Consider the following 21,324-nt stretch of genomic DNA (forward strand, 5'->3'; position numbering starts at 1 on the left):
CACAGGAGGAGGTGGTTTCTAAGTCCCTCAAGCATGCCGGGGACTGCGGGTATTACCATTTATCTGTGGGCTGCTGGGACATTATCCTCTAACGCCAGGGCTGCGGGGTGGGTGCGGTATCACTCCACCAGCTGAGCCGCTCTACCCACTGGCATCCTATCCTTTAAATTCGCCACCCTCCCTCGCCCCCGCCTGCCCAGCCAGGCCCAGCCATGGGTCACTCTGGATTCGCCTTACCTTATCTCCGTCTTCTCCAGGGGGACCCACAGGGCCAGCTGGACCCGGGAGCCCCACAGGACCCTGGAGACCGTCTCGGCCAGCTGGGCCTTGTGGGCCTTTCTCACCCTAGAGAATACAGAAGATCTCAGGTCAAATGTGGTTCCAACCTGGGAACATCCCCCCACCAGCTCATTACCCAAGAGAGGGACCCGTGGCAGGGAGTGGGAGTTGGTGAGGGTTGACTGTCCCCACAGTCCTAATGGATTTCAGCCAGGGCCACTGAGGGCCGACCCTGAGCCCGCCCCCGGACCGTGAACTTCTGGTGCATCGCTTCAATTAATCCACACTCATCCCATGAAAGGCTGCTCTTTCACAGATGGGGAAACTGAGGCACCGTTAGTGAGCAGTAGAGACAGGATCCAAACCCAGCCAGCCTGAATTCAGGCTCAAACAAAATGAGCCTATATGTGGATCGTCTAAGCTAGTGACTCGGAGCCAAGCCCAGTGACCGGGATAGCCTGAGCTCCAGCCTTCCACCAACTTTCTGATTCTTTATACTCTCTGCACTCTCCCTGCACACACGCAAAAGGATGTGCATGCACACACATGAAGACATACAAGCATACACCAACATGTACATATATGCACACACGCAAATATGCCTGTGTATATACATATATACATGTATGCACACACAAACATGTGCACAAAACAAGCATACTCACATGCACGTGCACACACACGAACATGCACCGACATGTACACACAAGGACATGCATGCACACACAAGGACATACACACAAACAAGCACACCAACAGCTATGGGCATGCATATATGAGTGTGCACGCACACGTACACACACAGGACATGCTTGCATGCATACGCACACCCTATTTTTCCTGTCCTTGTAACTGCATTTTCCTCCTAACTGCCTGCTTGGTAATCTCAAATGATCCTTCTTAAGTTCTTGCTTTGTTCGGTTTTACCAGCCATCACATCACTCGGTGAGCAGCCTATATTTTCTCACTCCAGACAGGAATCCCTGTCTTCCGACAGATACACAGGAGGAGAGTGTGCACGTCGGGAAGGGAAACATGGAAGAGGGAATGTACGTGCAATGTTCTGGTCTAAATGTAGCTGGGATTTAGTCATCCATCACTATTTCGTCTTACCATTTCCTCCCTCCACAATGCACATCCTGCTCCTCAAACTTAGCTCCTATTCATAGAAATTTCTACCCTACTTAAGCCAGAGAATGCAAAGACCACGTGTGGGGTTTTTGTGGAAGTTCCCGTCCTACATTCCCAGTCAGGTCGGGAGTTCTCGGAGATGTCCGACCTTTGCTTGGCCTTTCCTTCCCTCTGGAGCTATTCTGGGAGGATAACAAGCTTCTCCCTGGATAGAGCAACTCTTGCAAGGTTTCTGCTTAAATATTTACTCTCTTGAAACCGTGAACCGAGCCATTTCCAACTGACTTTGTGCGCACTCTACGCACTGACTGCCCAGTTGGCTTCAGTGTTCTGGCACAGAATCCAGCTGGATCCATGTCCTGGGTGCCTCACTGGAAATGATAGAAATCACCAAAATTGCCAATAACATATTAAACAGATTCTCAATGGCCCAGATGTTTCCAATGTGGTTTCCAGGGAAGTTCCTGCCCAGGGAACGTAGGCTGTTCCTGCCACCCACGAGCCACTGAGAGTGAAATGTACAAGAAAATCGCAGCTTTCTGGCTGGGCGCAGTGGTTCACGCCTGTAATCCCAGCACCTTGGGAGGCTGAGGTGGGTAGATCACCTGAGGTCAGGAGTTCAAGACCAGCCTGGCCAAGATGGCGAAACCCTGTCTCTACTAAAAATACAAAAATTAGCCGGGTGTGGTAGCGCACATCTGTAATCCCAGCTACTGGGAAGGCTGAGAGGCAGGAGAATCGCTTGAACCCAGGAGGCGGAGGTTGCAGTGAGCCGAGATCGTGCCACTGCACTCCAGCCTGGGCAACAGAGCGAGACTCCATCTCAAAAAAAAAAGAGAAAGAAAACAGCTTTCTAACAATCAGCACTCAGACCTGACTCAATTTGAGATGGTCTGCACGGATATCTGCTGATTGCCCCAGTGAACTCAAGCTCACTCCGACCGTCTGTACTGGGAAGGAGGAGCTGAGATTAAATGGGTCTCCATAGCTGATTGAATGCAGGGGTAGGGGACATCGCAAAATTGTGCGGCAGAAGTCAAACACGGGTCAGGGTGGACCACTTCTGGACGGTAAGTGGTATTTTGTGGGTTATTCACGAAAGCAGGTTGGCAGGAAGCATCTAAACAAGGGCGCTCACTCATCTCCTTCATGAGGACCAAGATCTGGGTGGCCTCAAGACACGCTCCTCTCTACTCCTCAGGCTCCACAAAGCCTGCAAAATTTGGGGCTCACCAGCAGGTGGGCTTTCCTGGACACAGAGGAAGGTGACTCGTCTTCCCGTTATCCACCCATCCCCTGCCCCTTCTTTGCTGGACATCTGGTCTGTACACCTGCCCCCAACCAAGAAACGGGACTCCCCAGTTCCAAATAAGCTTTCCCATGAAGAGCCCAGCCATAGGTCTAGGCCAGTAGCGGGGAGCAGTTCACACAGTGGGCAGTTGTGGTCCGACCACACAGGTGGCACTGAGGCTGGATGGAGACCAAGTCCACAGGACACTGTCTTGTCTTTGGCCCCTTCCTCTGTCCACACGGGTGGGGAACACCAGCGTGCAGGCGTGGACAGGCTGAGCCCTGCCCAGCATCATCCCCGCAGGGCCCCTCTGGCTCAGCTAATGGCAGGAAGAATGTGGTTGGCGCCGGGGCTCCTCCTGTGCTCCTCGGGCACGTCACCAGGTCACCAGGTCACCGTGGGACACTCCCTCTGTCCTAGAGGGCCACAGACCCCACCCCATCCCCAATCCCAAGGAAACACCCCGGGGTCATCACAGGAGGAGGGACAAGGCTGGACACGGAACGATCCCAGCACCTCTGAGGGAAGGGCTCCCCCAATCCAAGGCAGTACTTACAGGAGCCCCTTTCTCTCCTGCTGGCCCTGGGGGTCCCTGGGGCCCAGGTCTCCCTGGAATTCCAATGGGCCCAGCGGCTCCAGCTGGACCTCTCTCCCCTGGAGATCCCTGAGGTGAAGCAAGAAAACAGTCTGTTTCAAAGGCTCTCACCAGCTGATCGCTCCACTTACCTGCTCACTCTAGAGCCCACGGTGGCTCCCTATGGCCCTTTGCAAGCACAAACTACCTGGTCTAGCTTTCGGGGCTCTGTGTCCTCCTGTAACTCCAAGCTAAGCTCCCAGGTGCTCCTCCCCTTGGTGTCTGACAGTGTGCCCTGTGGTGAGCTTGCCTTCAAAGGGCTCCCTCTTTTAGGAGTCTGGCACCCCCTCCCCTCGAGGGCCCGCATGTACATGGGGTACCCTCTCTCCTCCAGGGCCCACATGTCCGTGGGGCACCCCCTCCCCTCTAAGGCCCGCAGGGTACCCCCTCTCCTCCAGGACTCCCATGCCCATGGGGCACCCACTCCCCTCCAGGGCCCGCATGCCACAGGGCACCCACTCCCCTCCAGGGCCCACATGCCCCCAGGGCACCCACTCCCCTCCAGGGCCCCCATGCCATGGGGCACCCACGCTCCTCCAGGGCCCACATGCCCACGAGGCACCCACTCCCCTCCAGGGCCCGCATGCCCACAGGGCACCCATGCCCCTTTCTGCTGTGCTCCTCCATGGTGTGCATTTTCCAGGGAATGCCTTGCCTGGGGGCTGGCATATGGATGGGTGGGTACCTGGCCTAATCGAGAGGGCCGTCCTGCCCAGTGTGCCCCCGCCGTGGGCAGCCTGGCTTTAGCGTGCATCTTCAGAGTCCCTGGAAACCCGTGTCTGTTTCTTCCCCTGCTGGCCCAGCCTAGACCCACGCTAGGTGTATAGGCTTTCTCCTTGCTCCTCCAGGGAGCACACTCCACAGGCAACACAGGGTGGTTCCTCCTGCCCTACAGGCTGCCCAGCGCTCTCCTTTCCTTGGTGTGCCCCTGGGACCCTTCATCATCCTGGCTGTGGACTTGGGATGCGCTGTCTACATCTCCCCAAAGGCCATCTTCCCCCCTCCACGTCCTCCCCAGGATCCTCAGGGGTCTGGGGCAGCTGCATGCTCTGGGCTCTCAGGGACTGCCCCTTCTGACCTGGAGAATAGGACTCAAGAAAGAGGATGGGACAAAGGCTTTGACTCACCGCAGGGCCTGGTGGGCCAGGAGGCCCTTCATTGCCTTTCAGTCCAAGAGCTCCCTGCAAAGCCATGAAAAGGTTGGTCAAGGGCACGCGGGGAGAGGCCTCCAGGGCTGCATACTGTCCCATTTCATTCCCCGCCTGGCCTCTCACTCACCACTGGACCAGGAAGCCCTCGGTCCCCAGGGAAACCACGTAATCCTGGAGGGCCATCTTTCCCAGGGAGGCCTGCGGGGCCTGGGTCACCCTGAAAACAGAGTCAGAAATGAGTTTTCCTGGAACCAGCGACGCAGACCTCTCACCCGCCCCGGAGCGAGGCCAAGGGTTGGGGCCTTCTCATCAGACACCCCTGGACTTGGGCTGGATTGGGCTTCCCCCGGCCACTTTCCAGAGTCGTGACTGGACTCAGCAGTCCACACACGGGAGCATAGCCCGAGCCTCTGCCTGGAAGCCATGCTCATAGGGCAGGCTCTGCGTGCAAATCTGACTCTACCCCTGCTCCATGGAGTTTCAGGGTCCTTTCTCCCAAGGCCCTTAAGGGCTACGATGGGCCCTGTGGCAGCTGAGGGCACATCTACCTTTTCCATAGATTTGGGGCTCCTTGTAAGACTGTGCTCAAAGAAATTTATGGTCAAAACAGCGTTAAAAGCATTGTCCTAAATGCACGTATCGCTTAAGGGACTTCTTCAAGCCTGAAACCACATTTTCTGAAAAAAAAGTCACCACTTAGCCTCGACTCTCCCTGAGGTACAGTAAAGATTTGATATCTTCCAAAATATCCTCTGGGGTCCAATGTGGAACACAGTGCAGTTTCAAACGAGCAGGTCAAATGCCCGTGGCCGCCTTTCCAAGCCTGGAGAGCTCTCTTTGTGTCTAGAATACACACACGTGTGCGTGTACCCATGTGTTTTGATTCCTATATCTACATGCACACACGGGTGTGTGGTTTTTTCAGTATTTCTTCATTTGCTTCACTTTATTATTTTTCAGGTTTACTCTTCTGTGGTCCTACAGGCTGAAGAGCTTGCCCTTGCAGCATCCCTGAAAGGGAACGGCTATTTTTGTGCTAATACAGCAAGTTAAGGCCACTCACTCTGGGGTGCCCAGGGGAGGAGATATGAAAAGGGGGTAGTTGGAGCTGGCATCAAGAGGTGGGACAAAAACATGTTTGTTTTTCACTTTTATAATTTCTCAGGCTCTTGGGGTGAGGGCTGTTTTTTTTCTTTTTTCTTTTCTTTTTAACCAAAAAAACAAAAAAAATAGAGTTTCATTGCTGTGAACCAGGCTGGAGTGCAGTGGCACGATCTTGGCTCACTGCAACCTCCACTTCCCGGGTTCAAGCGATTCTCCTGCCTCAGCCTCCCAAGTAGGCGGGATTACAGGGGCACGCCACCACGCCCAGCTAATTTCTGTATTTTTAGTAGAGATGTTGGCCAGGCTGGTCTCAACTTCCTGACCTCAGGTGACCCACCTGCCTCAGTCTGCAAAAGTGCTGGGATTACAGGCGTGAGCCACCGCACCCGGCTGGGGTGAGGGGTTTTTAAAAGGGCCACTTTCTGCTAAATGTGTTACGGACGCACGAAGTCCCAGAGCTTTTTAACCATTTCTGGGAGCAGGGCTGGCAGCTGGGGAGACAGCAGACGGTGGAGGATGGTGGTGACCCCTGCACTTCCCCAAGCCCATCCCTGAGCAGGTCAGCACGACTCCTGGAGTGAATCAAGCAAAAATGAGCAAATCGTGCCATCTGGGGAGTGAGCTGGCATGAGAAGCGTCTGTTTCAGGAATTCTCCATTCATCAGAAAAGAGCAAGAAAAGCACCAAGCCCCAGAATGTTTCCTTAGGAAACGTCTGAGCTGACACAGAAGGGTCCAGAAACTCACCTTCGTCCCTTCTTTTCCAGCAAGGCCCGGAAGCCCCTGTTCACCGGGAGGTCCGGGGGGCCCAGGGTGGCCACGCTCACCCATTGGGCCCGTTTCTCCCGTGGGACCCTGTGGGGAAAATCAGTGTCAGCCACAAATGCTTCGAGTGACTTGCAAGGGAGCGAGCATTTCTTCCTAAACCTAAGAACAGCCCTGGTCACCGAGGCAGAGGTCTGCTGCAGGCCCACCAAACCTCCAAGTGCCTTTGCAAGCCTTCTTTTCCTGGCAACAATCCAGAGGATGGGTGCTGGTGCGCTGCTCACTGCCTGGTCCCTGCTGGGCCCCACGTGGCCCTCTTCCCCAACCTGGCGCCTTCAGGAGGCACAGCCAAGCCTGCCTTCCTGGGACATGCCCTGAGAGAGGCTGATTGAGCCACGGGACAGGCTGAGGATGGGAGGAAAAGCCACACGAGGGGCAGAGCCCACATGCCCTTCAGTTCTGTGGCTGCAGCGGGTCCACATCTTACCACTACATGAGGTGTGCGCTTTCTAGGACACAAGGTGACCCCTTCCCGTTTTGCAACTCTAAGCCATCAATCCCGGCCCTAAGCCGCTCCTGCCACTGATCTGCCACCGATTTGCGATTAGAACCGCAGGCCCGTGGCACCCACAGGGCCCAGTGGCAGGAAGACTTGTCTGCCTTGGACACCCACAGCAGAGATAAGCCCAGTTCCTGAGCTGGCCCAGGTCTGGCCCCAGCCACACTGTGAGCCTCGGGCAGCCTTCCTTGCCCTGCGTGCTGGGTTCGTGTCGAGGGCAAACACATCTTTGCTCGTGTGTGGGGGCGAGCCTCACGCTGACCAGCATTCAGGACCTAAGACAACCTCTCAGCAGCACCTGCACCTCCGGAATCGTGGAGGCAACAGACGCCCGGGCTGGGACCCTCTTCCCTGCGGGCAAGTGACACCGGGTGACCCATGGCATTCGGGAAGGCTGGAGCTTACCTGAGGGCCGACCACGCCTGGGGGTCCTGGAGGGCCAGTCTTGCCTTGGAAACCCTGTCAAGAGAGAGTCACTGCACTGACGGTGCTGCAGTGGCCTGCGCCACCCTGCCCTGCACTGTTCTCAGCAGGATGCTTGCCCCCCACCTCCCTTCCCCCATAGTAGACGTTCCAGACTTTGTGTGAAAGGCCTATGTCTCTTGTTTCATTTTTTTTTTCCCCCCAGATGGAGAGTCTCCCTCCGTCATCCCGGCTGGAGTGCAGTGACTCGATCTCCGCTCACTGCAACCTCTGCCTCCTAGGTTCAAGTGATTCTCCTGCCTCACCCTCCTGGGTAGCTGGGATTACAGGCACGCACCACCACACCCGACTAAGTTTTGTATTTTTAGTAGAGACAGGGTTTCACCACGTTGGTCAGGATGGCCTCGAACTCTCAACCTCGTGATCCGCCTGCCTCGGCCTCCCAAAGTGCTGGGATTACAGGCGTGAGCCACTGTGCATTTGCACTCATTTCACAAGGGTAACAAAGCCACACAAGCTCATCTCACTGGCTGCTCTTCTGCCTCTGCATCTTTAGGCCGATGCAATTTGCCTTTATCATGTCACCAAGCGTTCCTTTTCTGAGTCAGCTCGGTGCCCTTCCTGGACCCGGGGCTACCTCTGGCTGTTTCTCAGCAGTGGCTCTGTGGCGACTGCCCTGCTTTGGCGTGAACGCCTCTGATGCACAACAGGTGACTCTGCCCGTGTGCTCCTCAGCATGTATTTAAAACAGGCTAGAGCGAGAGCCAGCTGCTTTCATAACACGGCAGCTTGGATGCGTTATTTTTAGCTTGATTCAGCGGGAATATCTCACGGCCACTCTGCATGCTCACGCGTAGGTAACGATCCTGGCTTGGCTGTGGGTGTCGCCACGCTTTCTGTACTCGCCCTCAAAGGAGAAAGATGACCTTAAGGCAACACAAGCTTCATTTCCGGGCACCTCTGCAGAGCGCGACAGGTGCCAGCGAGAAGCCACCTGCAGGTGCCACATGACACTGGTGGAGACATGCACACCTTCCACCCGGAGGCCTCGAGGCAAACTCTAGACTCTGGAGGAGAAGGTGGCTGGCCCCGAGGCCAAGCTAGGGCTAGAGGGTGAATGGCCCCAGGCCTGGGCTCACTGCCTCACTGTCCAGCAGCCAGTGGTACAATCTCACACCAAGCCACCGGGCCATATGAACCCACAGCAGACTCAGCTTCCTTTTTTTTGAGACGGAGTTTCGCTCTTGTTGCCCAGGCTGGCGAGTGCAATGGCACGATCTCGGCTTACTGCAGCCTCCGCCTCCCGGGTTCAAGCGATTCTCCTGCCTCAGTCTCCTGAGTAGCTGGGATTACAGGTGCCTGCCACCAGGCCTGGCTAATTTTTGTATTTTTAGTAGAGACGGGGTTTCACCATGTTGGCCAGGCTGGTCTCAAACTCCCGACCTCAGGTGATCTGCCCACCTTGGCCTCCCAAAGTGCTGGGATTATAGGTGTGAGCCACTGTGCCCAGCCCAGATTCAGCTTCTTTGCAAACTCTAGAAGGGCTCTCTCCTTTAAGCCCAGCTCAGTTGTATACAGCTGGCTAGAATGATCATTTCTAATGTACATTACACTTACGGGATCAGAAGGAAGGGGTGGCGGACAGGTGTCAAGGGCATGCCCTGCTCAGTGGACCCAGGGAGAAGAGCCCAAGAGCCCAAGGGGAGACAGGAGCCTTGGTTGTTTTGCTAATGTCAATGTTAACACAAAACAAAAAAGGCCTCCCCCAGGGGCCCTCAGCCACTCCTGGCTGTTGAGGATGGAATATGAGCTCAGCCCTTTGCTGAGAAATAAGTTTCTGGCTCACATTTAGGAGAAATAATGACCATTTATGTTTCATTTTTTTTAAAAAAGAAGGAAATCCACACTCCAGAGCAGCTCTTTCTGGTGGGCTTGTCCAGACCAGCCCATGGAGGAGACGCTATGTCCTAAGTGGGTCTCAGAGACATGGAGCACCCACTGGCATCACTCCAGTGCCCTGTGTCTAGGGAGGCGGCCAGGGTGGCAGAAGGCAGCTGGAAGTACATGTGCAACTTTCTGAGCAGAGACGAGCAGCTTAATTCTTTTACCAGCCTCCGTCCAGAATAAGTCAGATGGAGAAAAGCAAATAATATGTAAAACCTTCTACCTTGTCTCCTTGAAAAGGCATTAGAGAAAAACATGCAAAGCTCAGAAGAAATGTTTTCATTTTTTCTATCAACAAAAGAGCAAAGCAATCTCCATTTATCAGGCAGCACGCGCCATGCAGAACACCAGTGAAGGTATAATTAAAAGAGGTTTCATCACAACGAACCATAGAGAGACAAAGGAGACTTTTTCAAAGCAGGCATGGAGAATATATGCAACAGGGCACTCAGACCCATTCCGCGAGGGGACCTGCTTTTGCTGGTCCTGTAGAGATCCTGACCCCTAGAAACCTGGCTGCAGAGACCCTTGCAGTGACCCTGACATGCCCCCCAGTCTCCTTGGTGGGAAATGCTGCATCTGTGCCATTCATCCTTTAAGCTGGACAGAGCAGGTGGGCACTCAGAGAAGGAACACAGCGTGGTGATGAGGAAGTCGCCAGACGCTGCACGTCCCCAGATAGTCAAAGCCTGGAGTCCCAAGCTCGCAGGTGTGGGCCAGGTTACAGGCGTGCCTGCACCCTTTCCTGACACACACCTTTAGGGAGCTGGGTCAAATTCCAAAGGGCTGATGGGGCCAGGAAAATGCCGTTTCTGATGAGGGCTTTTTCTCCCAACTGAACACGTTGGAGTCCTTTCTGGTCTAGATGAAGTAGCCTGTGATATGCATTTCTAAAGTGAAGGGCAAGGTCAATGGGGAGTCTTTGGCTGCAAAGACCTCGTGCCCTACGGCATGACCAGTTAGAGGCCACGTCCACCTGACTGGCGCGTGTCTTCTTTACTGTAAAGGGGACATCGCAGGCATCCTCCAGACCCCCTGGATTGGAGCTGGAAGGGCCTGGGTAAACGCGGGTGGGGATGGTACGTGGCCCACAGCCGCTCTCTAGAAGTGCTGCAGCATCGAATGACTGAATGACACTGAGTAACATGTGCTTTGCCAGCACTTTCCCAATTAAAAGACATATCCCTCAAGCTGGGTGGCACTCAGCATTATTCCAGAGGGAAAATAAGGCTGGATGCACGAGGCTTCAGTCTGCCCAGGATAATCTGTGTCTATCTTTAAATGTGGCCTTTTACCAAAGTTTCCAAAACCAGCCCACAGTCAGCACCTGCCTTCTGCCCACAGATGCCACAAGGCGCTGCCGGCCAGCATGACTGCTCTGCCCCTGCCCTGCCTCACAGCCTGGCTGAGTCAGTGGAAGGGTCCTAGATGGCACTGGGTAGCAAGGGCTGTGCCCACATGCAGGGTGTTCAGAGAGCCAGCCAGCCATGTCCCCCAGCACCCAGGATACTCACAGTCTCGCCTCTCTGTCCAGGGTGCCCGGGTAGTCCATCCTTGCCTGGAGGGCCCTGAAGAAAAAAACCAAAGGAAAGGAGGTTCATTCGTATCTGAGAAGCACCCACCTTTGAGATTTAATGCCACATGGAGTGACCGTTATTTCCATGGCTCCTGTCCCTCCACATCCTCTGAGAAGGACAATCACCCGGCAGGCAGGGGGACAGTGATAATAAATCTAAGGCTGCCCTTGGCACCTGCCCGTCATCCTACAAAATCCTCACAACTGCCCCAAGGGACATGCTGTTGTCGCCCTCATCTCCCAAGGGAGAAACCGAGGCAGAAGAGGCCACTTGGCATCCCGAGGACCAGCAGCAGGTGACACAAGCGGCGCCAGGACCTGAGTCTGTCGGTTGCAAAGTCCAACCCCCTCCCCACCAGCCCCGCCATGCCTGCTGGATCATAATCCCACTGCTAGATGGATGTTGATACTGGAGGAAATACATCGCACCTGTCGTGAGGCAAAGAGTGTCCCCCAAAAGGACATGTCCCCCCCAGAACCTGTGCCTGTGACCTCACTTGGAAATGGGGTCTTTGCCAGTGTAACTGAATTAGGATGAAGCCAACCTAGATGGGTGTGGGCCCAGCCCAGTGACTGGTGTCCTTATGAAACAAAAGAGATGTCCAGGCGTGGTGGCTCACGCCTGTCACCCCAGCAATCTGGGAGGCCGAGGCAGGTGGATCACCTGAGGTCAGGAGTTCGAGACCATCCTGGCCAACACGGTGAAACCCTGTCTCTACTAAAAATTAGCTGGGTGTGGCGGCGCACACCTGTAATCCCAGCTACTCTGGAGGCTAAGGCAGGAGAATGGCTTGAACCCAGGAGGCAGAGGTTGCAGTGAGCCGAGATCGTGCCACTGCACTCCAGCCTGGGCGACAGAGCGAGACTCTGTCTCAAAAAACAAAAAAAAAAGAAAGAGATTAGAAGACAGAAAGACACAGAAGGAAGTCCACGTGAAGATGGAGGCAGCGGCCAGGGTAAGTGTGCACAGGCCACTGGGTGCCAAGGACTGGCAGCAGCTACCAGCGCCCCGGGAGAAGCCTGGGACCCCGTCTCCCCTAGAGCTTCCAGAAGGTGCCAGCTCTGACTGACCACACTTTGCTCTCCAACTTCTGGCCTCCAGGGCTGTGAGAGAAGAGCCACACCCAGTTCTAAGCCACACCCAGTTCCTGGTCACTCGTGATGGCGGCTCCACGGCACTAACACAGAATTCGGTGAGAAAATCACTTCAGTCTAAAGGAGAGAGGATCCCAGCGCGCAGCTCTCTCCAGCGCCGGCGGCCCGGCAATGGGACACAGTCAAAGACTGCCCTGCAGTGGCCTTGGGCGGAGGTCTCCCCCTCATCTGAGCAGTCAGAATTTCACCTCGGGCCTCCCTCCACCCACCGGCCACTGTGAGGAGCTCCCAGCAGACCTCGGAGAAAAGCAGGTGGTGTTGGAAGGGACAGGCAGTGCTGGCCCAGCAAGAAAGCCATTACTTACAGGGGGGCCCTTTGGTCCAGGAAATCCCGTGGGTCCCTGGGGTCCGTTGGGTCCCTGGGAACAGAGAAAGGCCAGTTTGAGGATAAGAGGTCTCTTCCGAGCAGCTCCTGCGGCTGACGTGTCTGTGCCGGTGGCTCTTGGAATGCAGGTGTTATTTCTCGCCACCCCAATGGCCTTTCCTCTATTATTCCAGCCCCTCCCTCACCCTGCCCCACCCTTGGGGGCAGGATGGAGCCTGGGACCCATTTCCTGTCATCTCGGCCATTCCCAAACCCCAAGACCAGGGCTGGGGTCGAGGTCCCTGACGTATGGAAGAGTTCACTCCCTGGGCATGACCTACCCTTGGGATCTTAGGAAAACCTACCCTTCAGCAGGATCTGACGCTTCCCTGGCCCCAGCCCACCCCAGGACAAAGTGCAGGGGGCATTCGAGGTAGGCTCTGCCCTCGGAGACACCCCCGAAGGCTCCAGCTCCTTACCCGTTCACCAGGAGGGCCAGCTGGGCCGTCACCTCCGGAATTGCCCTTGAGAAGGAAGGAGAGAGGGGGAAAAGCTTATGATTGTTATTATTTGGATGAAAAGACTCTGGCCCATAATGTCATCAAAACGTCTGAGTCAAATATTGCCTGTGTGCACCCCTCAAGGTGGCCCTGACCCTCAGTAAGGGGCAGAAGGCACTGGCGCTGATCTGTGGCTACTAAAGCCTGCCTGTCCTCCGCCTCTGCACGCAGCTGACCGCCCAGCCTGTCCCCCGCCTCTGCACGCAGCTGATCGCCCAGTGTCTACAGGGCTGGACATTTCCAGAGTACTCTCCTGAGTGGGACAAAGGCTGTGGCCCAGCCTCGAGCGCCTCGAAAAGTCATGCAGAGGCAGAAATAGGGCCACCCCCACATGACAGCTGCTGCTCTGAGTTCTCATACATGAGCCTCATGTCAGTTCACCGGGCATGAGAAGTACCCCAGAGCTTGTTCCAGAGGAGTTCAGAGTAGCCTGTGGGTACATTCCGGTCAGCTGAGGGGCAGGCCAGCTTGGCCCCTCAGCCACTGGAAGACTCATCCCAGCAGGAACCCGCTCTGGAGTGGTATCCTGGACAGGTAGGAGCAGCCTTCCTGTTGGGTCTGTGTCCAGATTCTCCACCCAAGGAGTGGCTTCAATGTCCCTCAGTGGGAAGAATGCGCATGAAGCCGGCCTGGGCCTTCCCCTGCCAGAAAGTTCTGGTAGAGGCCTTTGCAGCTCTCAAACCCCTTTCAAGAGAGGAAAGAGGGCCTCCTGACCAGGGCGGGTGAGTCTGTGGTGGATCTGGCCCCTGCTGCTGTCTCTGGGGTCCCAGGTGTTGGGGCGAGGCCCTGCCCCTGCTCTGCTGGGGCCACATCTCATGACCATCGTTCTCAGTGACTTAATTAAATCTCATCTAAGGCATCCAGAGGCTGCTGGAGGGGACAAGCTTCTTCTTAAATACACCTAAGAAAAGGTCCTGGTTTTTTTCTGTTTCTTTTTTTTTTAAATAAAAATGGTCACAGACACCCTCAGATGCTCCGTATCTCTGTAGCTTTGCAACTTGGGTTCATGCCACCCACCACCCAGAAGGCCAAAAACGTACCTTGGGGCCAGGTTTCCCAGTGATGCCCCGGGGGCCTCTTTCACCCCTTGGACCCTGGACAGATGGGAGAGAAGGAAAGTCAGCTCAAGTCCCGACTCACAGACACTGCCTTCCCCCAGCCCCCAGCACGTGCTCCTTAAACCATACTCCCGTGTCCCAGACATGCCCACAAGCTGAAAGGGCGGTTACCGTTGGGCCTCGCTGCCCCCGCGGTCCCGGCTTTCCAGGGGTCCCCTAGAATCAGAGAAGGGGCTGGTCAGTCACTCTCTAAATGCCCAGCCCTGCTTAGGTGGCAGCTCTCTCCCGGGTTATTGAGAGACTCTGAATTCAGAGCAGGCTAGGAGGAACACGGGCCTCCCTGCCACCCACCTTTTCCATGTTTTAATAGGAGATTTATCAGGGCGAGACGCTCACCGCACACCCGACACACAGAGCTTTGCTCTTCTGCACAAGTCCTGCTGAAATCCAATTTTCCTCCTGCAGTCTGATGGATGTTTATACTATTATCTGGTTTCTTTCCTCAGAGCACCGCCACATCCTTCCTCCTCCTTCCTCCCTCCTTCCCCTCCTCCTCATCTCTCTCTCTCTCTCTCTGTCCTCAGCAGGGAGGGAAATCATTATTGCAAGAAAAGAGAAGAAAGTCAACCCCTTTCATACATAATTTACTTTTGCTACAGTTAAGAATATTAGCCATTAAATTTTCAACAGGCTCTGCAGACGTGCAAACTTGCAATTTAATATATAAATCACATATCCAAGAGTCATCAGCTTCTCCTCTAATAGAATTTATACTCTTTTTTCTGTTGCTGTTTTGCATTTTCCAAACCACAGAAAACAAATGCAGTGCAAAGATATCAGAGCTGGAAGATGCAGATAATCTACAGTGCACGAAAGCCAGGGGCTGAATGTGCATCGGCCCCTACATCCCCACTGGGTCCCAACTCAGCTTCCTGAACTTGACTGGTTTCTTTTTTTCTTTTTCTTTTTTTTTTTTTTCTTTGAGACAGAGTCTCGCCCTGCCGCCAGGCTGCTGAACGTGCACCGGCCCCTACATCCCCACTGGGTCCCAACTCAGCTTCCTGAACTTGACTGGTTTCTTTTTTTTTTTTCTTTGAGACAGAGTCTCGCCCTGCCACCAGGCTGGAATGAATGCAGTGGCGTGATCTTGGCTGACTGCAACCTCTGCCTGCCAGGTTCAAGCGCTTCTCCTGCCTCAGCCTCCCGAGTAGCCAGCCAGGACTACAGGCATGTGCCACCACACCCGGCTAATTTTAGTAGAGACGGGGTTTCACCATGTTGGCCAGGATGGTCTTGATCTCTTGACCTCGTGATTCACCCGCCTCAGCCTCCCAAAGTGCTGGGATTATAGGTGTGAGCCACAGCGCCCGGCTGATCTTGACTGGTTTCTGATGCTCCGCCCAAGGTGGCTCTGTATGGCTGGAGGCCACCCGAGAAGTTGCCTCTCATCATCTTTCATTCATTTGCTGCCAGAGTCAAAACTGCTTCCTAGAGCCTCCCATTTTGAAATGCATTTAATAAAACCATTTATGATGATGAGTTAATTATGTAGCTTTTTAACAATGCGCTCCAGTTCCAGTCCTTCAATTACTATGGTGATATCCTTTGGCTTCAAATAAATATTTGCATATGAAAATTAACGAAACATCTGCTTTCTTCCAGTGACAGGCATTCTACAGGCAAGGACGCCCACGGCCAACCTGGTTCCTCCCGGCATTTAGGTGCGAATGAGCTCCGGCTGCCAGGTTGACACATTCCCATCCTCCCCCAGAATGAAAAACCTCTACCCTAAAACAGTCCCACGATGACCTGGACCACAGGTTTAATCCTGCAACACAAATGACTGCACCCCAAGGCACAGGCGCTAGGGCCCTGGCAGGGAGCACAATACCAGCTCAGCCAAATCACCATCTGGGGCTCCCGGCAGGCGTCTTGCTCATCTGTTTTCTTTATAAACTAATTCAAGCCAAAGAATTTCGAGTCCCTGTGACTGGAGCTGTGGAACAGAATGTCCCCCCAGTCCCTTTAACCTTCCTTCTCCCTGGCAAATTGCTTGTGGGCACCCGTCTTCTTGCCCTTAGGAAAGAGTGGACAGTCCCACTAATGGCCGTGTTGGGAAGCCAAACACAGTTTGAGAGGGGACCTTCCACTGGAGAAGCCAAACACAGCTAGGAGAGGCCTTCCACTGGTGGGCAGGTGCATCTGAAGGGCGGGTCTTCCCCCTTCCCAGGAAGGGGCTCCTGGGATCCCTCCTTGGCCCGAGGACCAAGGGGCAAAGCAGCACTTTGCTCACACCCACTCCTCTTCCTTTGGCTTCAGCTGGCTTGACATAGCAGCTTATGTTCCCGCCATTTCCATGTCTGGCCCATAGTCAAGGTGTCAAGGTCCACAGACCAACACTAGCTCTGCAGAAGGTAGGACCAGGCAGACAGAGGGCAGGCAGCCCTCATATGGAAGGCAGACATACACACACACGCACACACGTACACTTGCATAAACACACATGAATGCACACACATGCACGCACACACAGGCACATACACGCACATATATGCACATACACACGCATGCACGCATGCAGACACTCAGGCCTGGCATCCTAGCACCTAGAAGCATCAGTCTGGCCAGAATATCCAAGATCTTTTAAAAGACCTCTCTGGGCCAGGCACGGAGACTCACGCCTGTAATCCCAGCACTTCGGGAGGCTGAGGCGGACGGATCACTTGAGGTCAGGAGTTTGAAACTGGCCCGGTCAACATGGCAAAACCTTGTCTCTACTGAAAATATAAAAATTAGCCAGGTATGGTGGCACACACCTGTAATCTCAGCTATTTAGGAGGCTGAGGCAGGAGAATCGCTTGACCCTGGGAGGTGGAGGTTGCAGTGAGCCAAGATCGCACCATTGCACTCCAGCCTGGGTGACAGAGCGAGACTCCGTCTCAAAAAAATAAAATAAGTAAACAAAAGACCTCTCTGGATGAGCACAGACATCCCACTGGTTTTCCCTTCACATCCTTGGAATGGTCCCCTTCCCATTCCTGCCCCACACTGGGACCAGAGTTGTTTCAAACAGCCTTCAGTGCCACTTCCCCTGGCGACAAACTTCAGTGCCACTCCCCCTGGCTACAACCTTCAGTGCCACTCCCCCTGGCTACAACCTTCAGTGCCACTCCCTCCCTGTGTGGCTACAACCTTCAGTAGGTCCCAGTGCCTTGGGATAAAGAACTTCCCCCCAAGCAGCTGGCCGCCCCAGCAGGTTCTGCAGCCCACAGCCCACTCCCACGTCTCCCTTGCTGGGCTCGGCCCTGTGCCAGCCCCTGCCTCCTCCCCTCTTGACCCCACAGCTCTGCCTGCTTTCCATACCTCACCTATTCACTTCTGTCCCTCCTGCAGGGCTCAGCAAAAATGTCACGGCTCCAGGAGGCCTCCCTGGACCTTCTGGGTCAGACTCTGGTGCCCATGACCTTTCCGTGACTCCCCTTGTCCTTCATCATCACAGCCACCACTCCTGAGTGCTGCTCACTAGGTGGTGTTCTTCTCTGGATGCCAGAGGAATGTCTGGTTTGACCACCAGAGTCCTCAGAGCCTAGCAGAGCACCCAGCGCGTAGAAAGGACCTGTGATGCATGTGCTGTTTAAGTGAATGGACTGCCCCAAAGACTACCAAGTCCAAAGCCCAAGGCAAAAGAAGGGCGGCCAAGGGCGAAACCCAGGAGGCAGCGACTGTTCACCAAGGTGCAGAAGGCAAGCCAGCACCCACAGGCTTCTGGGTAACCTGAGTGAGGCTTCTGCAGTCAACCAAAGAGGAAGGGTCCCTTTGCAAGAACAGCCCAGCCCCCAGCTTCCTGTGGGGCTTTCCTGTTCGGGAAGCCCAACCTACTAGACCAGAGGGCACCCACACTCTCCGTCATTCCCCAAACTTGGCACAAAGCATCAACCTTGTCCAGAAAGCCGGGCAGTGCTGCCGGCGTCATTCTGCAGTGACGATGCCACCGAAGGTTCACGGGGGGCAAAGGCTATGCTCAACGCCCTGAATGGGAGGCTCTGAAGAGCTGTGATGGCAAAGATGAAGGAGGCCAGGGCTCCAACTCACATGCTTGAACCACCAGCACCAGGGCTCAAGGGGAAGCAGACAGCCTCGCCCTTTTGGCCTGAGGTCTGTGTTGTGGGTTGTGCCACCAGCCAGATGCAGTGGTGAACAAAATGTCCCTGGGCAGGGCCAGATACCCAGAGGCTACAGAAAGGTTGTGAGTGGCTCCCATGTGTGACTGGGGCGTGTGGTGCCTGGCAGGTCTGGGCTTGAGTCAGGTTTGTGTTATGCCTGGTGACCCACAGTGCTGATGCCCAGGACATCGGGAGCACCCATCTCAGCTCCTTGGCTCAGGGATGGGGAGGCTGAGATGCATGAGGGGCAGAGCCCCAGTCAGGAGCATGGGAGTGAGCAAGGGCTCCAGGTGCTCCAAGAGGTCCCTGGTCCCACATGGTCCTCCATGGAAAGGGCTTGTGGTCACATCCCATGACCAGCTGCAGAAGGACATTTCTTCCCCCAGACACTCTCACTACAGTGCAGGGTGAAAGGCCCTCCAGCACAGGAGCAGTCTACCGGAGTACCCCACATTCCCCATGCTTCTCAAAGTGGTACCTAAGAGTATTTCAGAAGACAGTGTATCCCCAAAGGCACTAGCCAGGCCTCCAGAGAAAGAATGACAGCTAGATAGTGACAAATGGAGAGGTGGATGGGTTGGATAGATACAGACAGAGATAGACAGATAATAGAAGATGGATGGATGGATGGATGAATGGGTGGGTGGATGGATAGATGGGTGGGTGGATGGATGGATGGATGATGGATGGATGGATGCATGGATGGATGGATGGATGCATGGATGGATGGATGGATGGATGGACGGATGGATGGATGGATGGATAGATGGGTGGGTGGGTGGGTGGATGGGTGGATGGACGGATGGATGGATGGATGGATGGGCGGATAGATGGGTGGGTGGGTGGGTGGGTGGATGGATGATGGATGGATGGACGGACGGATGGATGGATGGATAGATGGTGGGTGGATGGGTGGGTGAGTGGATGGGTGGGTGGATGGATGATGGATGGACGGATGGAGGGATGGACGGATAGATGGGTGGGTGGATGGGTGGATGGATAGATGGGTGGGTGCATGGATAGATGGATGGATAGATGGGTGGATGGGTGGTGGGTGGGTGGGTGGATGGATGATGGATGATGGATGGACGGATAGATGGGTGGTGGATGGGTGGGTGGATGGGTGGATGAGTGGGTGGGTGGGTGGATGGATGATGGATGGACGGATGGAGGGATGGACGGATAGATGGTGGGTGGATGGGTGGATGGATAGATGGGTGGGTGCATGGATAGATGGATGGATAGATGGGTGGATGGGTGGGTGGGTGGGTGGGTGGATGATGGAGGGATGGATGGATGGACGGATGGATAGATGGATGGATAGATGGGTGGGTGGACGGATGGGTGGGTGGGTGGATGGGTGGATGGATGATGGATGGATGATGGATGGATGGATGGATGGATGGACGGACGGATGGATGGATGGATGGATACATGGGCGGGTGGGTGGGTGGATGGATGATGGATGGATGGACAGATGGATGGATAGATGGGTGGGTGGGTAGATGGGTGGATGGACGATGGATGGATGGACGGATAGATGGGTGGGTGGGTGGGTGGATAGGTGGATGGGTGGATGAGTGGGTGGGTGGGTGGATGGATAGATGGGTGGATGGATGGATGGGTAGAAGGACAGAGACAGAGAAGGGTGGAGATGGAAATAATAATCTCCTTGGGTCTGTGCTGTCAACTTACACTCAGAACAGTCTTCCTTTCCCTATTTTGTGAATCTGACAGAACACATTTTTTTGCTCACAAGGTTTTGGCCAGGAGGGACGGGCCCAAGAGGGAGCTGCAACCCTGTAGCTCTGTCTGCTCTGGGAGAGCAGGATGGGGCATAGAAGGATGGGCTGGGCGGGGCCGCAGGATTGTGGCTGTGGCTACGAGGCAGGTGTGAGCTCTGCCATCTTTTGGGGAGTGGGTCCCCCGGGCCTGCTCTGCAGACGCTGTCCTACATGTACACCACAGGCTGGCCTCTGTCCCCCCCATATGCCCCGTGGACAAGGCCAGCTCAGAGTCCAAGGCTTGAGGACCATCTCTCTCCTGTTTCCCCAAGTGGCGATGCTCAGGCACTGTGATTTCACTAACAAGCATCCAGGGCAGCTCCTTCAGGGAGGCCTGGGCCAGCGGGGGCTCCAGAAGTTGTGGGGAGAACACAGCTCCCTCAGCCCGGCCCTCGGTTCCTTCGTTGAGGGTGAGAACAAAAGAGACTCGAACCACACTGCAACCTGGTGGGTGTTTATGACAATGGCAGCTTGCTAACCCTGTTCAAGTTAATGTTAATTTAAATGACTTTAAATTTGGACGACGGTAGGTAGCAGGACATTTTTAAAAGGAAAAAACAGTCTCCTTTTTCCCTTCCTTTTAAAATTAGCTTGGAGGGAAAGTCCACTTGGGTAGAGGAGAAGAATCTGATTTTCAGAATGACCTGAAAGAGCCTTCTGGATTGTAGTGCTAATCAGAAAGCTCCATTTTCTCAACATACTTCCCTCCTGCCTCTGCCCCATCCTATCACATACCTGCCTAGCCCAATGTCTGGAGAGTGTCACCAGGGCTTGGTGCTAAAGGTCAAGAGCTTAAGGCCAGCCATTCAGGAGAGCAATTTCAGAAGCAAAAGGGGTGAGAAATAAACAGGCCATCAGCTGGAGAACCAACCCGCTATGCACCAAGGCAGCCGAACAAGCTGCCTGCCCAGGGGCCAGGCTGTCCTTACCCTGCCGCCCTTCTCTCCATTGGCGCCAGGAAATCCAGGGAATCCAATAGAGCCCTGAAAGAGAGTTTAAGGAGGAGGCATAAGAGCTGGGCCAGGAATGAGTCAAGCTGCATGGGCAGCCTGGGGGACCGCCTGCATGCCAGTGCACAGCCTCTGCCCCAGACTCCACCTGCCTGCCCACCTAACCACCCACCTACCTGTCTACCTACCTGCCCACCTATCCACCCACTCATGCATCCACCTGTCTACCCACCCACCCACTCATCTGCCTGTCTACCCACCTACCCATTCATCCATCTACCTGTCTACCCACCCACCCACCCATTCATCTATCTGCCTGTCTATCCACCCACCCACTCATCCATCTGCCTGTCTACCTATCCACCCAGGACTCCATTCATCCACCTGTCTACCCACCCATCCACCATCTACCTGTCTACTCATCTGCCCACCCATCCATCCGCCTGTTTACCCATCTGCCCACCCACCCATTCATCTACCTGTTAACCTACTGG

At 54.8% G+C, this 21,324-nt stretch overlaps 1 protein-coding gene across 1 annotated transcript in view; it reads right to left on the bottom strand.

The window, feature by feature from the left end:
• The window catches only part of COL5A1 (collagen type V alpha 1 chain), a 207,313-nt gene that overhangs the window by 38,613 nt on the left and 147,376 nt on the right, over positions 1-21,324 (bottom strand). The window contains 12 exon segments of the mRNA XM_033238619.1: positions 238-345; positions 3,258-3,365; positions 4,463-4,516; positions 4,614-4,703; positions 6,337-6,444; positions 7,319-7,372; positions 10,795-10,848; positions 12,317-12,370; positions 12,795-12,839; positions 13,916-13,969; positions 14,105-14,149; positions 20,810-20,863. Coding sequence (XP_033094510.1) covers positions 238-345; positions 3,258-3,365; positions 4,463-4,516; positions 4,614-4,703; positions 6,337-6,444; positions 7,319-7,372; positions 10,795-10,848; positions 12,317-12,370; positions 12,795-12,839; positions 13,916-13,969; positions 14,105-14,149; positions 20,810-20,863 — 828 coding nt within the window.

This window comes from Trachypithecus francoisi, unplaced genomic scaffold (genome assembly GCF_009764315.1).
Source record: "Trachypithecus francoisi isolate TF-2019V2 unplaced genomic scaffold, Tfra_2.0 Lachesis_group16, whole genome shotgun sequence".
NCBI classification, from domain to species: Eukaryota; Metazoa; Chordata; class Mammalia; order Primates; family Cercopithecidae; genus Trachypithecus; species Trachypithecus francoisi.